Source organism: Crinia signifera, chromosome 19, assembly GCF_055691185.1.
Source record: "Crinia signifera chromosome 19, ASM5569118v1, whole genome shotgun sequence".
Lineage (NCBI taxonomy): Eukaryota > Metazoa > Chordata > Amphibia > Anura > Myobatrachidae > Crinia > Crinia signifera.
In genome coordinates this window covers 82,782,600-82,801,557 of record NC_139226.1, presented here as the reverse complement: position 1 = coordinate 82,801,557, position 18,958 = coordinate 82,782,600, and the positions used below count along the sequence as shown (strand labels likewise).

General features: G+C 45.1%; 1 protein-coding gene across 1 annotated transcript in view; it reads right to left on the bottom strand.

Moving 5' to 3' along the window:
- Positions 1 to 861: 861 nt before the first annotated feature.
- Positions 862 to 18,958, bottom strand: part of HACL2 (2-hydroxyacyl-CoA lyase 2) — an 86,635-nt gene continuing 68,538 nt past the window's right edge. Inside the window, exons 14-16 of the mRNA XM_083162793.1 lie at positions 9,051 to 9,122; positions 3,769 to 3,874; positions 862 to 2,022 (exon numbers count right to left, since the gene is read on the bottom strand). Coding sequence (XP_083018919.1) covers positions 1,844 to 2,022; positions 3,769 to 3,874; positions 9,051 to 9,122 — 357 coding nt within the window. The 3' untranslated portion in view covers positions 862 to 1,843. The remainder of the gene's footprint in view (positions 2,023 to 3,768; positions 3,875 to 9,050; positions 9,123 to 18,958) is intronic.

Genomic DNA, 18,958 nt, shown 5'->3' with positions numbered 1-18,958 from the left:
CGCCCCGTGTGTACAGGGCTTAAGAGATGGAATTCTTCCTTCAGAAATTTATGTGGCGATTACCATTTTTTTGTTCCATATAAAGTCTGGTCAGTATAGTATTTGGGTCGACATTGATGGGTGAAACTCGATTCACCCTCTGCCTGCTTATGAAATGACTGGATAAGTCTTGTACTGTATGCATTCATTCAATATAATATGCTACATTGGAAATGGCAATCTGTGCCTAATACATAACTCAGGTGGTTTACTAAGATGCGAGTTCTATTAAAGACTGGATGTTGCCCACAGCAACCAATTAGATTCTACTTATTTATTTAGCACCTTCTAGAAGAGAATAAATATAATCTGACTGGTTGATATGGGCAACATCCCATCTTCAATAGAACTCCCATCTTAAGCAGCCCATACACGCTGCGATGCGGGCTGTGCGTTCTGTGCTTTGAGGTGCGCGCTCCCGCGGCACCTCATCGCACAGTACAAAAAGTATGTGCTTGCATACTTTTTGTACTTTGTTTTCATCACATTGCATGCACAAAGCATGCACAGGCAATGCAATGCAATGTGATCCGTGCTTGTTAAGCACGGAACGCACGCCCGTATCGGGGCGTGTATGGGCAGCATTAGTCAGTTTACCCCTAGGTCATAAAATATGAAAGTACACTGTGATTTATTTATTTATAGGTAATCAGATCCTAGTCCTAATGTTCAAGGAGATGTAGGAGTATATTTCACTGCTGAAAGCTCAAGTAACTTAGCCATTTTTATGCACCATAAAAAAGTGTCTTTTCATGGTTGAGAATATGTTCAAACGAAAACATGTCTAGGATGATAAGAAATGGCAATAGCGGGACAGGACCGTTTCTTTTCATTTTGATAGATCATATCTAATGTAAAAATAAGTAATAAAAAAGTTAATTTGTACTTATGTATTTTGGTCTTTCACGTGCAATTAGTTCAAATCATTAAAAAGAACAAATGGTAAAACAGTACCACTCGCACAAAGTTTGGTTCTCCACTCCTGTGTACAGATTACCTGAGATAAACTTCAGCACCACATTCAGTACTGTCTTCTACAGTACACTTTTAGAAAACCTATAACTGCCCTGAAATATCCAGGATACGGTCATTTGGTCTACAGGATGTTGGTCGACAAGCATTGGGTCAATGGGTTTAGAACACAAGCATGAGGTCGACATGGCGTTTTTCACAGTTTTTTGAGCCGACATATGCCAACAGGCGGTATTTCATGCCCTACCATCCACTAGGGCATGGTGGGAGAAAAAATAGTGTTGTGAGCGCAGCATTGCAAGCGAAGTGAGCAATGCAGTGCACTTGAAACTGTGTCCATGTCGACATCCGGGTAAAAAACCTGTGAAAAACCCCCATGTCGACCTTTTGACTGTTGACCTAGACACTGTCGACCTAATGCTTGTGTCGATCTAATGACCCGTCGACCTAAACCCATGTTGACCTAGACCCATGTCGACCTAGTGGTGACTACCTAATGCTTGTCGACCGACATGCTGTAGACAAAATGATCCCAACCCAAATATCCACTAGAAGTCACAATAGGGCCGATGGTAGCTGTTGTGCCTGAGATACTTTTATCAGAAACCATAGCAATTACAGATCATTTTAATCAGTTGCATAACAACAGATAATGCTTTAAAATTTGGAAAACTTGTTTATAAAAATCTATCCTTTTTCTGAGTAATTTCCAGGTACATCTGCTGCTAGAGTTAGTAAACAACTGGAGCGTACAGACTGATCTATCAATGAGGTCAGAGAGTTCGGTTATTGGAAAATATATTTCTAGTGGGGTTTTTTTGGTTTAAGAACTCTACACAGAAATAGATCCATCACGGAAATTGGTTTTTCCTATCAGCACATTAATAAGAGCAGATTTTCCTTTCTTAGTTGTTTCTTGTGCTTCCTTGATGATGTCAGTTATTCTGCCTTCATCTTGCCGAGTCACCAGGAAACCTTTCCCTCCAAAACCATCTGCCACAATATGATAATCTGCAGAGAGAAAAAAAAAACAATCATGCAAATACATAAATAAATGTAAAATATCTTTATTTAGGGAGTAGCAATCTCATCACTTAAATATGGAGGAGAATTGTGGGTCACACTCAAAATCTAACAGTTATTTGGAGAGGAGGGCTGTCACATGACAAACAATATTGCTGAAATTGCAGGTAAAACACCTGAAGATATTGATCGCTGTGGAACCGTCAGGGTGTGTACACACTTGTGGGGGAATTCGGCCCATGCTGCATTCTGTTGGAGGTGGTCATTAACAACCAACGGCAGTGTGTGTTGTCCGGCGGGTTGAGCATAAACACTGGGTGATATCATGAACGATATCGCCCAGAAGTTGCCTAGTCTGTATAGGACTAAACACTTATTTAATTTTCAAATGAAACGTGTTTTTTTTCAAGTGACCTTGCAGCACAGAGTATTTAATGCTTTGAGTGCCAATCTGTGAGAGATGTTCAAAATATCAGCTAAAAAAGCGAGCATCACTCACATTTGTTACATACACTCAAATGAAAAATGTGTAAAAAAAAAATAAAAAGATTATGGGGAAAATTTACTAAGATCTGTATTCTACTTCATATGTGATGTTTCTATGGGCAACCAATCAGATCCAGTCTACTATCTTCTAGAGCAGGGCTGGGCAACACAGGCTCTCCAGATGTGAATAAACTACACATCCCAGGATGCTTTGCATTAGTTTTGCTATGTGGCCATGCTGAAACGGATGCAAGGCATGCTGGGATGTGTAGTTCATCAACATCTGGAGGGCCGTTGTTGCCCAGCCCAGTTCTAGAGGGTGCCAAATAAATAAGAAGTACATTTTGATTGGTTGCCCATAGCAACATCACATGTGAAGTACAATACACATCTTAGTAAATTTCCCCCTGTATTTCCTATATAAAAGGTAAACATTACAGGTCATTATGATGATTAAACGTTTTTGCTTGTCAATTTTCACACCAATTTTGACAAATTCACTTGGCACTCAAAGGGATTAAGGCATCACATGAAATACGCTTATGCCAGGCATTCCCAACCACGGTCCTCTAGGCACACCAACAGTGCAGGTTTTAGTGATATCCAGGCTTCAGCACAGAATCACTCAGGTACTAATTAAGTCACCTGTGCTCAAGTCTGGATATCTACAAAACCTGCACTGTTGGTGTGCCTTGAGGACCGTGGTTGCGAATGCCTGGCTTATGCAGACAGTGACCGGTCTGCTTTTGTGATTGTGTGGACATGGCAACATATGAAAGAGGTAGTGTCATGTTGGGAGGAATGTGTGCAGCCACAGAGTGAAAATTAGTAGTGCGAATAGCACAGAGTAGAGCAGATGTGTGTCACTTTATTAGGAAACAAACATGAAGTATGAAGTAGATAAAACATTGTTTCAAAAAACAGAAAAAAAAAAAAATTATCATTGAAAACTTATAAAGGCTGTAAAGTGCAGTCAGGAAAGGGATGCAGTTATAATCCCGGCGTTCAAAATCCCAACCGCCGAAATCCCGACACTTTCTCCCTCTATGGGTGTCCACGACACCCATAGAGGGAGAATAAACTAGTGTGCTGAGTGTAGCGAGGCACCGGGCCCACTGCGTGGCGAGCCCGCAAGGGGGAACGATCCACGTCCCCCCTTTGTCAAGATGTTGAATGCCGGGATTCCGACCGCCGGGATTTCGTATCAAACCCATCAGGAAAAGTATACTAAACACTAAAATAACTCACCATTGTATGCCAGACTGCAGGCAACATTGCTTCCTAGCATGGGAACTTGTTCTCGAGAAATCTGACTCCAGCAGGCATCATTTCCAACTAAAGCAATGACTGGCGTCTAAGAGAGAACATTGTTGACAGTATATGTGTGAAAGTTACATATGAATTAATGCAATGAATTAGTGCAAGCAGCTCTTTTTAAGTATCACACTAAGGGGCCCTACGTATTAATAAGGAATTGGTACATCTGTCAGACCAGACTTAGGTCTACAGTCATAAGGTCGACCCCGACTGGCCCCAAGGTTGACAGGGTTAAAGGTCAACATGGGCCAAGGTCGACATGGGTTTAGGTCGACATGAGTTTTTCACAGTTTTTTTACCCGAATGTCGACACAGTCGACATGAAACCAGTTGGAGTTGAACCGCAGCCCCTCGCTTTGCTCGCTATGCTTCGGGCTCACTATTTTATTCTCCCACCACGCCCTAGTGGATGGTAGGGCATGAAATACCGCCTGTCGGCACACATCGGCTCAAAAAACAGTGAAAAACTCATGTCGACCTAAACCCACGTTGACATTGGCCCATGTCGACCTTAAGTCATGTCGACATTGGCCCATGTCGACCTTAAGTCATGTCGACATTGGCCCATGACGACCTTGACCCATGTCGACCTTAAGTCATGTTGACCTTGACCCATGTCGACCTTAAGTCATGTCGACATTGACCCATGTCGACCTTGGGGCCAGTCGACCTTTCGGGGTTGACCTAATGACTGTCGACCTAAGTGTGGTCTGACAGATGACCGTTTCCCATTAATAAATGTGGAAGCATTATAAAGATGACAGACTGTTTCTTTCTTTTCTTTTTAAATGCCCGGGCTATGTACTAACTAACTTGCAGAGACATCGGTAGAGGTAACCACTGTCCCTGTGAGTTACATTCCTGGCGTATTGGAGGAGTCTTTCACAGTTGCGAAACTGACATTGCATATGTGGGGTATGTTTTCATAAGGTAACAAATCTATCTGCAAAGGTTTTACAGGAATGGAAAAAGAAAATGCAGATGATCTGTAATCCTAAAGGGGACCTCAGTCATCCTTTGCTCATATATTTGGTGTCAAATATATTTACATAGGTCACAATTCAATTTTGTCCTTTGGTTCCGGAATAGATGATAGACAAAGTCTAGGTCAACCACTAATGGTCGACAGTGATTAATTTGACACCTAGAAATGGTCGACACCCTATGTCAACGTAGGTAGACATGTCCATGGTCGACATGAATAAAGTCGCCATGAGTTTTTCACTTTTTTGGGGTGTTTGTTAACATGGGCACAGTATAAGTGTACCTTTGCGCTAGCCATGCTTCGGGCACACTGTTATAGTCTCACTCAATGCCCACATGCAGTGGTGTAGCTAGGTGACATGGTGCCTGGAGCAAGGGTATGTGTCGCTCCCCTCCCCCCCCCCCCCCCCCCCCCCACCCCAACTGATTTTTAGCAGGCCTCCCCACTTTCCTATGGTGAATTATTACATTATTGCCCAATGTTTATTATTTGTTTTGCGTACCAGCCTGAGCCCCAGGCTGGCAGCAGTATATGCACCTTTTTTTCTACAGCCTCAGGCTGCAGCACTAACAGCTCCTCTAGTCTAGTCTCGCTTCGGACTCCTCTATGCGTGTGATGTAATAATTACACGCTGGGGAGGAGTGTAGAGGGAGGGAGGACTAGGAGACCAAGAGGAGAACGTAGGCTGTTTGCATGTATACGGGGACATGGAGCCTGTCTGGAGGGAGTGTGTCCTGGCTCCTGCCCCACCTGCCATTGCTCACAGCAGAGCCGGATTAAGGCACAATGGGGCCCGGGGTACTTAAGACAGAGGGGCCCTAGCAAATGACTATGGGTCATTCAGACTTTTTTCCAAGGGCCAGTCATTTACAAGGCAGGTTTTGCCTAAGATTACGCTATTAAAAAAAGGTCCAAGTTTGGCCGGCCTTCTACACAAGCGCCAAACTGAGACGTTATTACATCGGTCCCATAGTCATTTCTTAGGAGCCTCCCTTGTCATACATACACAAATAGCATGTATGCATACACACACACACACACAGCATACCTACACACACAGGATACATACATACACACACAGCATAAAGGCGTATACACAGCATACATACATATATACACACATACAGACAAACAACATACATACACACATACACATGCATCATACCTACAAACATAGAAATAGCATGCATACACACAAAAGCCACATGCAGCATATCATATACACACATACAGCATGCAAAAAACACAACACATACACACAGCATATAACATATATACACACACACAGCACATACACTCATGCAGCATACAGTACCTAGAAAACATACATATACTGTAGCACACACTGCCAGTGGCCCCCCACACCCCACACACATGGAGCACTAACCAATATCTTTGAGGAGGAGAAGAGGAGGACATTAATAGTCACAGTGCCCAGGAGAGGAGGAGCTGCTGCTGCTGCTCATGCTTCCTGTGTGATCCGATCAAATAGAGCGGAGTAGTAAGCTCAGCTGTTTGAGCTCTGTGAGGAGCAGCTGCTGCTGAGCTGCTCAAGCAGAGTGGCTCCGGAAAGTGCAGAGACGGAGACAAAGCTCATTAATAAATTAATACAAAAAACACTGTTTCCAGCTCACAGCTGATCTTGTGAGCCAGGCGGTGCAGAAGAGAAGACACAGCAGGGCAGGGCAGGGTGCCGTTAGCGCCGCCATTTGAACTTCCAGCGCCTGGAGCCTGAGCTCCACTGGCTCTGCCCTAGCTACGCCCCTTCCCACATGGATACTAAAGTAAGAAACAACACCAGTTTTTGTAAAAAAGACCATGAAAAAAGCATGCCGACCTTATTCATGTCGACCATGTCTATGCCGACCATGTCTATGTCGACCTTAAACTTGCATCGACCTGTCAATGAGGACCGTTCTTAGAGATTGACCTAGTCAGTGTCAACCATTAGAGGTCAACTTAGTGACCATCGACCTAAACATTGTCAACTCAGGGACCTCATAACTTGTCCATTTATTGAGTTTTTCGCAAAGAGGCCGCGTGCAGGCTCGGTGGTTCGCTTAGCTCACCACAGGTTCTGTTCTACCTCTATGGGGGCCGTGGAACCCCACAAGAGAGCGTAGCCCCTTTGAGTCGGCATCCGTTAAAGCACCGGCAGTCAGGATTCCGATGTCGGTATACTGACCGTCAGGATCCCCCGTCGGGCAGTCATCCAGCACCTGCTTTGTGTGCAAACTCAGCACAGTACCCATTTTTTTCTTGCACCTCAGGAGGTTGTGAGAAAAAATGTGACCTCCATGGCTGCTGGACATCTAAACGGCAGAACAATTGAATTGCTGCCATCTAGTGGCGGCCATAATAAAAAACAATTGAATTACCCCCAAAGAGATTATTCGGTCATCATAAACAAGTGAGGTATTCTCATTATTATTTTCTTGTACTTTTGTATTAGCCTGTACAATGTGTAAAATGGTAACTGCTTTACCCCATGGCTACTAGTAGTGCCACCATATATTTCTTTTTAACCTCTAGCACATGACTCTTTGTCAATCACATAAGAAGCTCCACCCCATCCAGGATGCACAAATAAAGAGCTGCTGCTGAATGGCTTCTTCCTGCTGAGAAGAATTGGGTGTATAGATTTGTGCGTCCGTGTGTTGGGACACAATTAGATGCTAAGTGAGGTTGTTAATGGGTAAAAAGGCTGAGAGCTGCTATGTGGGAAGATCTTTATGGGAGCAGATAGGGTGGATTAAAGTGTTATTAGCTGTTGGGTGGGTGAAAATTCCACCAATGAAAATGAAATACAATTTGTCACCACTGAATGGCTGCCTGGATGCTGCACAGCTCCGTAATTATATTTTCCCCATGCCGAAATGCCGACACATTCTCCCTCATGGGGTGTCCACGACACCCCTGGAGGGAGAATAAATTAGTGTGCCGAGCGTAGCGAGGCACCGGGCCCGCTGCGTGGCGTGCGCAGCGCGCCCGCAAGGGGAGGCGATCCACATCCCCCCCTTGTCGGGATTCCGGCGTCGGGATTCTGAACGCCGGGATCCCGACCGCCGGGATTCAATACTGAATCCTATATATATATATATTCCTTTGTACCGGCTCTCCGTCTAATGAAGTCTGGTGCGCCGGGTGTCAGTACCAAACACTCGTCGGAGCGAGTGTATAGACAGCGTAGCGGGGGGGGAGTGCTGCACTCACGGCGTCTTGTTCAAATAAATTTCAGCAGTCTGATGTACAACGTTTCAATGCCTTTATTCTGGCATACCTGACGAAAATGCCAGAATAAAGGCATTGAAACGTTGTACATCAGACTGCTGACGAAAATGCCAGAATAAAGGCATTGAAACGTTGTACATCAGACTGCTGAAATTTATTTGAACAAGACGCCGTGAGTGCAGCACTCCCCCCCGCTACGCTATATATATATATATATATATATATATATATATATATATATATATATATATATGTAACTGGCTACCTATCTGGCTGTGCAATCACCATGTGGCTGCCTGGGTACTGCACAGCTCGGTAAATATGTTCCCCATGTCCATGTCCCTTATTAGAATGCGTCTTGTGCATATCTCTACGTGTGATGTATATCTGTACTGCCATTGTTGACTGTTCCTTGTACTGATAACCCTTTGTATTACACTATGTGCATTGTTATTTTTAATGTCTGTAAAGGGCCTTGAGTCCTGTTGGAGAAAGTGCGCTATATAAATAAAACTTACTTCCCTTTTGCTATGAAACACTGATTGTATATGGTACTTAATGCTATAAAATGCCTATTTCCAAGCCCTGTACCAAGGGGAGGTAAAATTAACTGGTATTGTGGCTCTTGAAGTAATATTCTCACCCAGCTAACACCCTGAACTCTTCATATTTTCAAGCTGGATAGGAGGCCCCATAGACATAACCATGTGATTGTGTATACCAACAGGGCCAAACTCAACAGGGCCAAACACCCCAAAGCAAGGCTTTGGGGAGTTTGGTACATAAAGGTCAGACCTCAGTCCCCACTGATCATCTGCATTTAGCTATTATTTCATAGAAGGAATACATAAAATTATACCAACATTTATTAAAAATTGCTGTTTTTTTTTGCCTCATTGCTGGTTATAGTCACTTACAAAGCCTAAACACTGTTTTGTTTACAGCTAATCGTGATCAAATTTGTGACAATGCAAGTTGTATTTTAAAATAAGACTACCTTGTGGCGTGTATATGTATCAAACTCTACAATGCTGTATCCCAATGAACCATCTCCATATATTATCCAAACCTAAGAGAAAAAAAAGATTTTTCATGTAAGATTTACTCCAAAAAAAGAGTGTTTTTGAGTGTAATAGAATGTACATTATTTCTGTTGCAATTCACAAGTAGTATCCATTATTAACATGCATGTGGTTGCCAGTCTCCCACCCACACTACCAATGTTTTACAAAAAACAAACAAACTCCATAACCTATATTCTAGTTGCAAAATAATTTCCAGGACTTTTGGTAGAAAATGAAGGTACTTTAAATAAACTGATTATTAACTAATAGTCCCTTCTGAATAATCTATGTCAGTCATTACTACAGGTTAGCTTCCCTATAGAATAGGCAGAGGGGGACAAATTTACTAAGCAGCACTTTTCAAAGGTCAACAAAAAAGAGAGAGCGCAATTAATACATCAATGTTTTTAATTAATATAAAGACACACTTTAAAACAATTCATTTGAAAAACAATAAATATAGCATCATAATATAAATTAAAGATCAACTTAATATCTCTAAAAGTTTATCCAGAAGTCAGATATCATCAAACTTTAGCTCCAGTGCTCTTACCCACTTGAATCCTTATATTGAAGGGGGGTGGGGAGCCTCCACTAGATATAATTTGTGACAATTGTGTCCAGAGATAAATTGTATCAATTTGGTCCTTAGGGCAAATAGAAGGCAAAATTCGGGTAAACCATATGTTTCCAGGGGCTTTATATTAGTCCTGATCGTTAGGGGTATATTACCACAGGACAGGAGGACGGTGGAATGTGGCAGGAAAATCGATTAGCAGGTCGCTTCCACCGGCGTGGCTCTGTTGTATTAGGAGCCAACGCCGGGAGTAACCTCTGCTGTGGTGGATGGAGTTAGTCGTTACAACCGGCGCGGCTCAGATGTGATATAAGCCGGGAGCAACCTCTGCCGTGATGTTACCTCTCCCATCCTTTGCATGGGATGGACAGTGGCTGCCAATGGGGCAAGCGGTGCAGGATCGCTACAGGTCTCCGTTCACAACAGTCTGGACGCCTTCTGGTTTCTCTGGAGATTGATGTTTGCGTATGTTGGCCAAAAGTCCGCGATTCATAGGCGGGTACAGGTCCAGATTAGAATCTGAGACCAATGGACATTTAAGTTAAGCAAAAGTTTCCCCGTTCTTGATGCGTTTCTCCCTCGTGGTATAATGAGGGTTTCCTCAGAAGATGTGTTGTTTTAATTGTTGGGAGCAGCACCTTAACCAATTAATGCTGTGGTACAGATGGGGCAGGTCCCATCTTGGCAGGGGATGACGCTGGCGTCGCCAGCCGCCATCCCCCGCCAGCGCCATGGCGATGGTGAGAAGGGGACGCGCGCGCACGAGAGGCGCGCGCGTCCCCTTCCGACGGCGCTTCCATCCGTTCCCCGGGTCCCCGCCGGCTTGCCGGCGGTAACCCGGGGTCCCCGCCGCCTGCCCGCACCCCCCCCTAACCCTGCACGTGCGTCTCAGTCTCCTCGCTGGCGAGGCTGCTGGCGGGTCGCCAGCGCGTACGTTCTGGCGACCCGCCAGCAAGGATGGCAGCAGGTACATACTGTACATTTATTATAGATATTGTTTACTTAATTTAGTTTAACTTTATAATTTGCGCCTGATATACCATCGGTATATTTCTTGTTACTTTTAAAAGGTGCATCTTCAGCAGTTTCAGCTGGTAGCTTTGTCTAGGTCGACACGGCAAAACAGCTGACACAAGAAAAATGTCGACATTGTTGCTTCACGTTTTTTGTTGTCTGTAAATTTGATCACATGCCCCCTAAATTAGTGTTCCACATTCCCTGGCCATGCTTCAGGCCAGGTGTCTATTTCTGTACCGTTGCAGCACTGCGCTACCGCTGACGGCAAAATTTACCATCCACATGGACTACTTTTAGGAATGGTAAAGTATAAAAGTAAGAAAATAAGGGGATTTTTGGTCCTTACCTATAAAATCCTTTTTTCAGAGGCCAAGGTGGATGCTGGGAATGTGGGTATTCCGGGGCTGGAGGTCCGGGCACCAAGGAGTAGAAACTTCTTCTGGCTAGTGCAGCCCTAGGCTCCGCCCCCCTAATACCCCTTCCTGTCCTCAGAGACCAGTTTTTAACTTTAACAAGCCGAGGAACAGGTATAGGAGAGGGGAACCATTCAACTTATTGAACATTCAACCAACTGAACATTAAATTGTGAACTTTAACTATGTAACTGCAAGATTTGGAGCGGTAGGGCGGGCGCCCAGCATCCACCTTGGCCTCTGAAAAAAGGATTTTACAGGTAAGGACCAAAAATCACCTTTTTTCTTACGGCCAGCGGTGGATGCTGGGAATGTGGGACGTCCTAAAGCTGTGTCCCTAAGGGTGGGACCGCTCCCGAGCTGCACTGAGGACACCCCTGCCAAAAGCCGCATCGGCCGAGGCGAAGGTGTCGAATCGATAGAATTTGATAAACGTGTGAGCTGAAGACCACGTGGCTGCCCTGCAGATGCTCTCAGCCGAGACCCCTGCCCGCAGGGCCCACGATGCCCCCACAGACCTGGTGGAATGCGCCCTTATCGAATGCGGTACTGGTCGTCCCGCCAACAGGTATGCTTGCCTTATGGTAGACCTTAGCCACCTAGCCAAAGTGCATTTTGAAGCCGGCCAGCCCAGCTTCCGGGCATCAAAGAGAACAAAGAGAGAATCAGACTTTCTTATCTGCTCTGTTCTAGCTACGTAAATCTTTAGGGCTCGGACAACGTCCAAAGAAACATCGCTTTCTTGCGAGTCCGTGGTTGTTTCATAAACTGGAACTACTATTTCCTGATTTATATGAAATCGGGATACAACCTTTGGGAGGTAGTCCAGTCTAGTTCTGAGAACTGCTCTATCCTCATGAAAGATAAGCAATGGGGGCCTACAGGAGAGAGCCCCTAGATCTGATACTCTGCGCGCCGAAGCAATGGCTAGCAAGAAAAGGGTCTTTAGAGTAAGCCATGAAAGAGAAACTGACTCCAGGGGTTCGAAAGGTGCCTTAATTAGCCCTATTAGCACCAGGGTGAGATCCCATGGGTTTGCTGGTGGACGTATGGGAGGCTGTAGATGAAGAGCTCCCTGTAAAAATGTATGGATTGTGGATGATGTAGCGATCTTTCTCTGGAAAAGGACAGAGAGAGCCGACACTTGAACTTTCAAGGACGAATGGCTCAACCCCATGTCCAGGCCTGATTGCAAGAATCCTAGGACCCTATCGAGCTTATATATCTTTGGGTTGAACCTTCTAGGCTCACACCAAAGAAAATACCTCTGCCAAATTCTGTGGTACACCCTTGCTGACGATGGTTTTCTTGCCGCCAGCAGTGTCTTAATGACTGTAGGAGGAAATCCTCTCCTGCTCAGGATCGACTCTTCAACAGCCACCCCGTCAAAGCCAGTCTGGCTAAGTCGGGGTGTAGGCACGGTCCCTGTGACACGAGGTCGGGCCGGAGGGGCAAGGGAAACGGCGGTGCCCTGGCCATTTGCAATAGGTCTGGATACCATGATCGTCTCGGCCAATTCGGGGCTACTAGGATCATGGTCACCTTCTCCCTCTTGAGGCGTCGAAGTAGACGGGAGATTAGAGGAATTGGTGGAAATGCGAACACCCTTTGGAACGGCCAAGGAGCTGATAGTGCGTCTACCAGACATGCCTGTGGGTCCCTTGTTCTGGCTCCGTACAGTGGGAGTTTTTTGTTGTGCTTTGAGGCCATAAGGTCCACTTGTGGCATTCCCCACTGGTCTGTCAGGATTGTGAATGCTTCCGGATGGAGGGACCATTCGCCTGAGAGGATCGTCTGCCGACTCAGGAAGTCCGCTTCCCAGTTCAACACTCCTGGAATGTATACTGCCGACAGGGTGAGTAGGAATTTCTCTGCCCATAGGAGGATCTGGGTCACTTCTCGCATGGCTGCTCGGCTCCGGGTTCCCCCTTGATGGTTCACGTACGCGACCGCTGTCGCGTTGTCTGATTGGATTCTGACTGGCCTTCCGTGAAGAAGAGTTCCTGATTGGTCGAACGTCCGGAAGATGGCCCTTAGCTCCAGTACGTTTATTGATAACTTTGTTTCCTGGAGTGACCACCGGCCCTGGAATGACTGATCCAGGGTCACAGCTCCCCAGCCTAGTAGGCTGGCATCTGTTGTCACTACGATGTAATCGTGGCTTGCAAAGGATCGTCCTTTCCTCAGGTTGTCCGACAGTAGCCACCACTGAGGAGACTGTCTGACTTTGTTTGAGATGGTGAGGAACTGCCTCTTCAAATCCATGTGTGATCGGTTCCACCGAGATAGCAGGGCTAGCTGGAGTGTTCGAAGTGGAACTGTCCAAATTCCAGCATTGGGAAGGCGGATACCAGTTTCCCCATTAATGTCATACAGAGGTGCACCGACACTCTGCGTTGTGCCAGAAACGACTGGATCTGTGAGTGAATGTCCTGTATCTTGTTCTGGGGGAGAAACACTCTTTGGGCTTCTGTATCTATTAGTGCCCCCAGATGTATCATGGTGGATGATGGAGTCAAGCTGGATTTCTTCCAGTTGATTATCCACCCGTGGGATTGAAGCATGTCCAGAGCAATCTGGAGATGACTCTGAATTTCTTCCTGTGACTGTGCTACTATAAGTAAATCGTCTAGGTAAGGAAGAATTCGAATGCCTAGAAGGTGTAAGCGAGCCACCATCACCGCCATGACTTTCGTGAACACCCGGGGGGCTGTTGAGAGCCCGAACGGGAGCGCACGAAACTGAAAATGGCGATCCAATATTGCAAATCTGAGAAATCTCTGATGTTCCTGTTTGATCGGGATATGCAAATATGCATCCTGAATATCCAGTGAGGTCATCAGATCTCCTGGTTCTAGAGTGCTTAGAATGGAGGTCAAAGACTCCATCCTGAACTTGGGTACCCGCAGGAACACATTCAATCTCTTGAGATTCAATATCGGGCGAAAGGACCCGTCCGGTTTGCTGACCAGGAACAGATTCGAATAGAATCCGGTCCCCCTTTGAGAATGTGGAACAGGCATGATCACTCTCTGTTCCAACAGGGTTGAGACAGCTGTCTCGAGGGCTACTGCCTTGAGAGGGTCCAGTGGGAGGCCTGTTGTAAAGAATTGTGATGGGGGCCTGGAGCAAAAGGTCAGAGCATAACCTTGTGATATTAGTTCCAACACCCAAGAGTCCGATGTGGAACTTGACCAGGTCTCTGCAAACTCCAGAAGGCGGCCCCCCACCCATGGCACGTTCTTGGTGTGCCCGGCGTCAGACCGCTGGCTTTTCAGCCTGCTTTGGGGTCTGGCGACGAGCTGCCCATCCCTGCTTGGGCTTGGACTTCTGCGCCTTTTGGGAGGACTGTTGTGACCTTGTTGGCCAGGATCCCGTATAATGTGATCTGCCCCTACTGGAGGGACGAAAAAATCGAAAGGCTTGTTGTCTTGGTTTAGTGGTTCCTGTGGGCAAAAAAGCCGACTTTGAGGCTGCAATGGAAGTGACAATTTTATCCAATTCCGTTCCAAAAAGTATGCCCCCCTTGAATGGTAAGGCCTCTAGGGCTTTCTTTGAATCATTATCGGCCTTCCAAGATCTAAGCCAGAGGGCTCTGCGTGCAGCCACTGATACTGCAGAAATCTTGGATGCAAAAATTCCCGCATCCAATACGCCCTCACTTAGGTAGGAACTAGCCTCCCTAATATTGTCCACAAAGAACAGAAACTCAGATCTCTTAGTACCTGATTGAAGGCCCTCCAAGAGCGCATCCGCCCAGTGTGCTATAGCTCTGGTTGTCCAGGCAGCCGAATAGCTAGGTCTAACAGCTGCCCCTGCATTGGAATATATGGACTTGAGAAACTGATCCAGTTTTTTATCCACTGGATCTTTCAAGGATGTTACATCAGGAATGGGCAGGGCCGTTGCCTTAATTAGCCTGGTGACATGGGTGTCCACCTGAGGGGGATCCTCCCATTTTTTGTGGCTGTCTGGTAGAGGATAAAAGGGAGGAATCCGCTTAGACACAAGGAATTTCCTATTTGGATGCTTCCAGGCTTCTTCAAACAGATTATCTAACTGCTTTGACTGAGGGAAAAAAGCACTGTCCTTCTTTTTGCGTTTGAACACTGGTTCAGTATCTGGGCCCTCTGCAGAAGTCTGCGCATCTGGCTCCTTTATGTTGAAAGTGAGCCGTATCAATTTAATTAGGCTGTCTACTCTGGCCTGGGACATATGATCATCAGTATCAGTGCCCACATCATCTGCTACATCAATAGCACCCCCGTCCTGATCGTCTCCAGATGTATCATCATCATCTGTGTCCTGTAAAAGAGGCTGAGTTGCCTCACGTCTGGATGGTCTATTTGCACTAGACCCTGTCAGAACATTTTGAAGTGAGGATGAAACCTGCACCAAACCCTGGACTTACTGTGATAATCCTGCTACCCAAGCAGGTTCTGGTGGCTGGGGCTGGACTTGGGGAGTCGGTGCGGCAGCGGTGTTACGTGACGCTGCCAGCTGGGAAGCTAGTTCCCTCATCGTAGAGGACAGGTCTGCAGCCCAGTCCGGTTTGCAGGGAATATCCGCAGTGGGTTGCGGACTAGGTCCCGGCTGAGAGCAACGGTCACAGAGGCCTGCGTGATTCTGCTCAGCACTAGCAAAATTTTCTTTGCACACTGTGCAAGTATATGCGTGCAACGCTGGAGCGGGACCAGGCCTACGGGATTTCCCCTTTGCTGACATGATTTGTGTATGTGTCTTAGTCAATTAACAACCGGAGTTACCTAAGTACATCAGTGATATTGTGTGTGTGAGAATTCTTCAGTCACTAAATAAATGAATAAGTGAACTTATACTGCGCTCTCTGTCAATCCTACAGAGAGAGATGTGGTATAAGAATACTCACATCAGTTTAACATAACAAACTGTGAAAAATAACAAAGACAGATAAAATACACTGCAGTATATTCAATCCCCACACCACACACACACACACAGGAATTTGGCACTTTGTTTCCTACACCTTCACCATATAAGTGAGGTGAGGATAATACAACCTGTCACTGATAACAGTGGAGGCAAAGGGGGGCGATTTCTTATGCTCCTCTCCGTTTAGCAGGCAGCCAGCAAGTGAGCTAAAATGGCCCCCGCTGTGAAACAAGGGGGAGGAGAGGAGCGCTCACGGCGGGAACCCAGGACAGGCCATTGCCGCGAGCTTGGGGGGGAGTTACTGTAAATCCGTCCCCTCCTGGAACCACCAGCGCAACCCGTCTCCACAGAGGGAGCCGTTATGTACATATCCCTGGTGGTCTAGCGGTTTCTCTGCATGAGCAGAGTACCGCTGCCAGGCCTCCGGCGGCGCCCCCAGCCACCGGCGGTGTGAGCCGTGATATCCGGCTCCCCGCAAAGGGGAAGCCGCTTACCTGTACTTCTCCCGGCCGCAGCTCCCTCCAAGTGCCTGAGGTGTCTGGTGTGAGCGGCCGACAGGTCCGTCCACCAGACGCCGGGGGAGGTTTCTGCCGTCAGCCGCAGCAGCGCTGCGAGTCTGACGGTGTGAAAAAAATTATATATATATATAAAAAAAAAAAAAATTAAACGAAGTTAATTAGGGCTAAAACTGCCCTCTCCTTAGCGTGGTGCCTGTTCCTCAGAGCACCAAGGAAAAAAACTGGTCTCTGAGGACAGGAAGGGGTATTAGGGGGGGCGGAGCCTAGGGCTGCACTAGCCAGAAGAAGTTTCTACTCCTTGGTGCCCGGACCTCCAGCCCCGGAATACCCACATTCCCAGCATCCACCGCTGGCCGTAAGAAAAATATAAGTTGTGAAAAACCTTTCATGTGTCGACCTATTGTCCATGTCAACCTAATGCATTTTGCCCAATATTGGATGCACATATATTTGTGTGTGTGTACATATTTAGCCAAATGAAACATAAGTAAACCAATGTGGTTTTTTATTTTGTAATGTAACTAGCTTTTAAAAGCTAGTTACAAAAGAAAAAAGAAACCCAATACCACCTAACCTGTCAGACTTTACATAAAGTGTTTCCTTAATTCAGGAGCTTACTCAAACACAAAGGCTCTTTTTGGCCTCCCGTTGCAGGAGACATTTCATTGTAGATGCTTACACAAGAAACTGTACTACACAACAGTTCCTTAATTTAAGTTTCAGATGGCCCTTACTCAGAGTTTTTGCATGCGCAGGTGACTTAATTCAAAGCAAAATGGTCAGGAGTCTTGCTACCAGAAACTGGTCATGCAGAGGTAGACTACAGTCCCCAGATAACCAGCCCATCTGCAGACCATCAGCATTGGTAAAGCGATTTACAGTAAATAATGGGGATAAGGGAAAGGGAATTGAGGGTCCGCACACACTTTTTCTTGTAGAATATATCCCTTGTATATTATTGGGAAGTAATAGGTTATTATTTGGTAGGTGTAGGCGATGGGTGCTATCCAGGCAACAAAGTCACAACAGTAGTCTTGGAGAGAAAGAAAATAGTTGCACTATGGATGCACACCAAAAGAGAAGGATATTTTGCAAGGGAGAAAAAATTATCCTAAAATATTAAAATGTAAACTTGTATTGATATTTTATACTAAAAAGAAGGGAGAAAAAACCTGTGCAGATTTTTTAACATATGGAATCTCACCAGGTGATCTCCTTCTATGCCTTGTGAAATTATTTAGAGGTTAAGACTTTTACATACATACATACATACATATATAGTGTTTGTGCGAATGCACAGAAAGAAAAAGGCTTTGTGTTTATAGGGATTAAAAGTGAGTTTCCCTTAAGCTGGCTACTACTGATGCTGTGATTATTATTCAAGTCCTTATGGGAAGGGAATGTATCCGTTCAAATTTCCTTCCGTCACCAATTTAGGGTAATATTAATGTATTATATCCCTTTATTTTGGATTTTTTGTTTCAACCTATGGTGAATTGTCTCATGCGTATAAATACGTCAGATTTTTAAGGTAGTTGTTCATATCTGCTTGAGGTTTATCTCAGGGTTACATGCATTGTTTTTATTTTTATTTTGATACACAAGAGTGAGATATCTGAGTATATCTCTGATAATCGTCCTTCTGCGTTATTTTTTCACACAGAGATAAGTTTTATTGGGGTTTTGGGTCTCTCTCACAGAGCCACAGAATGCTACTGCCAGTCCATTTCCCTGGACATTTTTCCAATTCTTGTATTTATTTAGAGGGTTTTAATATACCTCATATTATTTATATCAGATTTAGATCACTCCTTATTGTGTATCTAGTATTCAGAATGATTATATCAGACCGTTATTCTCACACTGGTTCTGTAATTCTCTCTGAATATTTTCTTTAGATGTTCATTGCCATCTAGTGGCTGTTTTAAAATTGTGCATGTAAGTATACCTGCCTCCAAGTATCCCCGATCTCTGCTGTAGTTAAATATCGCAATTTCAGCTCCCTCTCACTGAGCTATCTTTTTGCTGATAGTATTCATTTATTAATTACACTTCTTTATATTAATACACCGGTTCTATGATATTTTTAAAACTCTGCTATCTCAGTATATATGTATGTAGCAATTCAGCTCTCTCTAACTAAGCTGTTATGGTTGCTCATATATTTAGGAATTATTCTAGCAGTGATTATAAATAGGGAAATACTGCATGTCAGCAGTCTCAGTTTTATCAATCAGATTGTGGTTTTAATTCCACTTGTTTTATTCAGTGTATTATTTACTACCCAAAATACATTTCACAATCCTGCCTATATTGGTGCGGTTAGGATAGTGTTAAAGATAGTGGTGTATTCTTTTATCTTGCTTTGGGGCTTGACACGTGTTTCACAGGGTTAGCTTCATCAG